Here is a 1415-nt window from a genome sequence, read left to right on the forward strand (position 1 = left end):
ACAACTTTCCCTTCCTTCACCTGATGCTCGTTTCCCGAAGCGAGCCCGAATTATGGCGTCTTCTGCGCCGACGCCGCATGCGACCGGCTTTCCAGCTGAGGGTCGATGCGGTTACTATGTGGAAAAGAAGAAGAGGTTCTGCAGGATGGTGGTGGCAGCAGGAAAAAGGTTCTGTGGTGAACACGCTGGAGCCGCGGAGGTCTGGTATCGTCCTACCTTGTCGAGAGTCGGAAATAAGTTTCCTGGTCCTGCACCTCTCCTCTCTGACAGATTTCGGCTTCTCTCCCCTGGATTTTCCAGCCTTTCTTTTAATAAACGCACGTCTGTCCTCCGTGTGGAGCAATCATGAGCCGTAGTGAAGTGCAGTTTCCTTGGACTAAGTAAAATACCAGCACTGACCCTTTTATCTAGATACTAACTCGTGGTAGCGCTTGATTTTACTCCAAACTACCTTTTCTTACACTTCGCCCACGGTCCGCTTTCCTGTTGGAAAGTGGTAGTTCAGAAAGAATAGTGATCACAGACCCCGAGGATTCACTTATGGTGTTGTAATTGTTTCATGAACGATAATCACTTCTTGTGAATGCGGTTGAGAGAAACTTTTTTAAATTTTACTTAGACATATAATCTCTTGAAAGCAACTTACAATTGCTGGAAAGGGGAAGGAAAGATTTTAAAACATAAGAATTGACTCTCCCTTAAAAAATGAAAACAGCATCCAATTTTGTTCGATAATGGGGTCATACGAATAATTGTACTGTCTACGTGTTTTTATGTATGTGTATTTCTTTGGGCTATATGTAATAGAAAAATTAGAACAAGAGGAGGGTAATGCTTGTAGAAAGAGAGCATGTTTAATAGAATTTAGAAAGATTAAACCAACTAGACAAACATCTGGTTTCATGCCTTCTGGATATCCAGTATTGTTTATATTATTTTTCTTTGTTAGTCCCATGGTTTAGCCTTCTAGGCAATATCCGGTACAGTTCAGCCCCACAGCCCCTTCATTTGCTACTGTCCATCAGGGACATAGCTCTACTCCATATTTTGATATGGCTGATATTTGCCTAGAGTGAAGCATACTGAAACAAGCATATTCTTGTTTTGGAATTGGGGAGACATATGACTTACAGTGACGACTCTTCAAAGTACACTCACAGTTGTATTGGCTGGTTTTGAGGGGACCAGCAAACATCCCTTGAGTGAATGAGATTTATGAAAGAAGGATTTTGTTCCTTAGACTTTAACTTAACCACACATCTGAAGGTGACTGCATGTGGTGATATTAGTAGAATGTGAATAGATCCTGGAGAGGAATGACAGGATCATGTTATTTGTCCCTTGAAGAAAGACTGCAAAACACCAAATGGGAACAATTTCCATGACTACAGTTTGGTTTCTAATTGTGGGCATCC

General features: G+C 41.8%; 1 protein-coding gene across 2 annotated transcripts in view; it reads left to right on the forward strand.

The window, feature by feature from the left end:
* Positions 1-6: 6 nt before the first annotated feature.
* Positions 7-1415, forward strand: part of TRMT13 (tRNA methyltransferase 13 homolog) — a 19813-nt gene continuing 18404 nt past the window's right edge. For both annotated transcript variants that reach the window (XM_006919561.3, XM_006919562.3), the window contains exon 1: positions 7-199. In XM_006919561.3, the coding sequence (XP_006919623.1) occupies positions 53-199 (147 nt within the window). In that variant the 5' untranslated portion in view covers positions 7-52. The remainder of the gene's footprint in view (positions 200-1415) is intronic.

This window comes from Pteropus alecto, unplaced genomic scaffold (genome assembly GCF_000325575.1).
Source record: "Pteropus alecto unplaced genomic scaffold, ASM32557v1 scaffold106, whole genome shotgun sequence".
Taxonomy (NCBI): domain Eukaryota; kingdom Metazoa; phylum Chordata; class Mammalia; order Chiroptera; family Pteropodidae; genus Pteropus; species Pteropus alecto.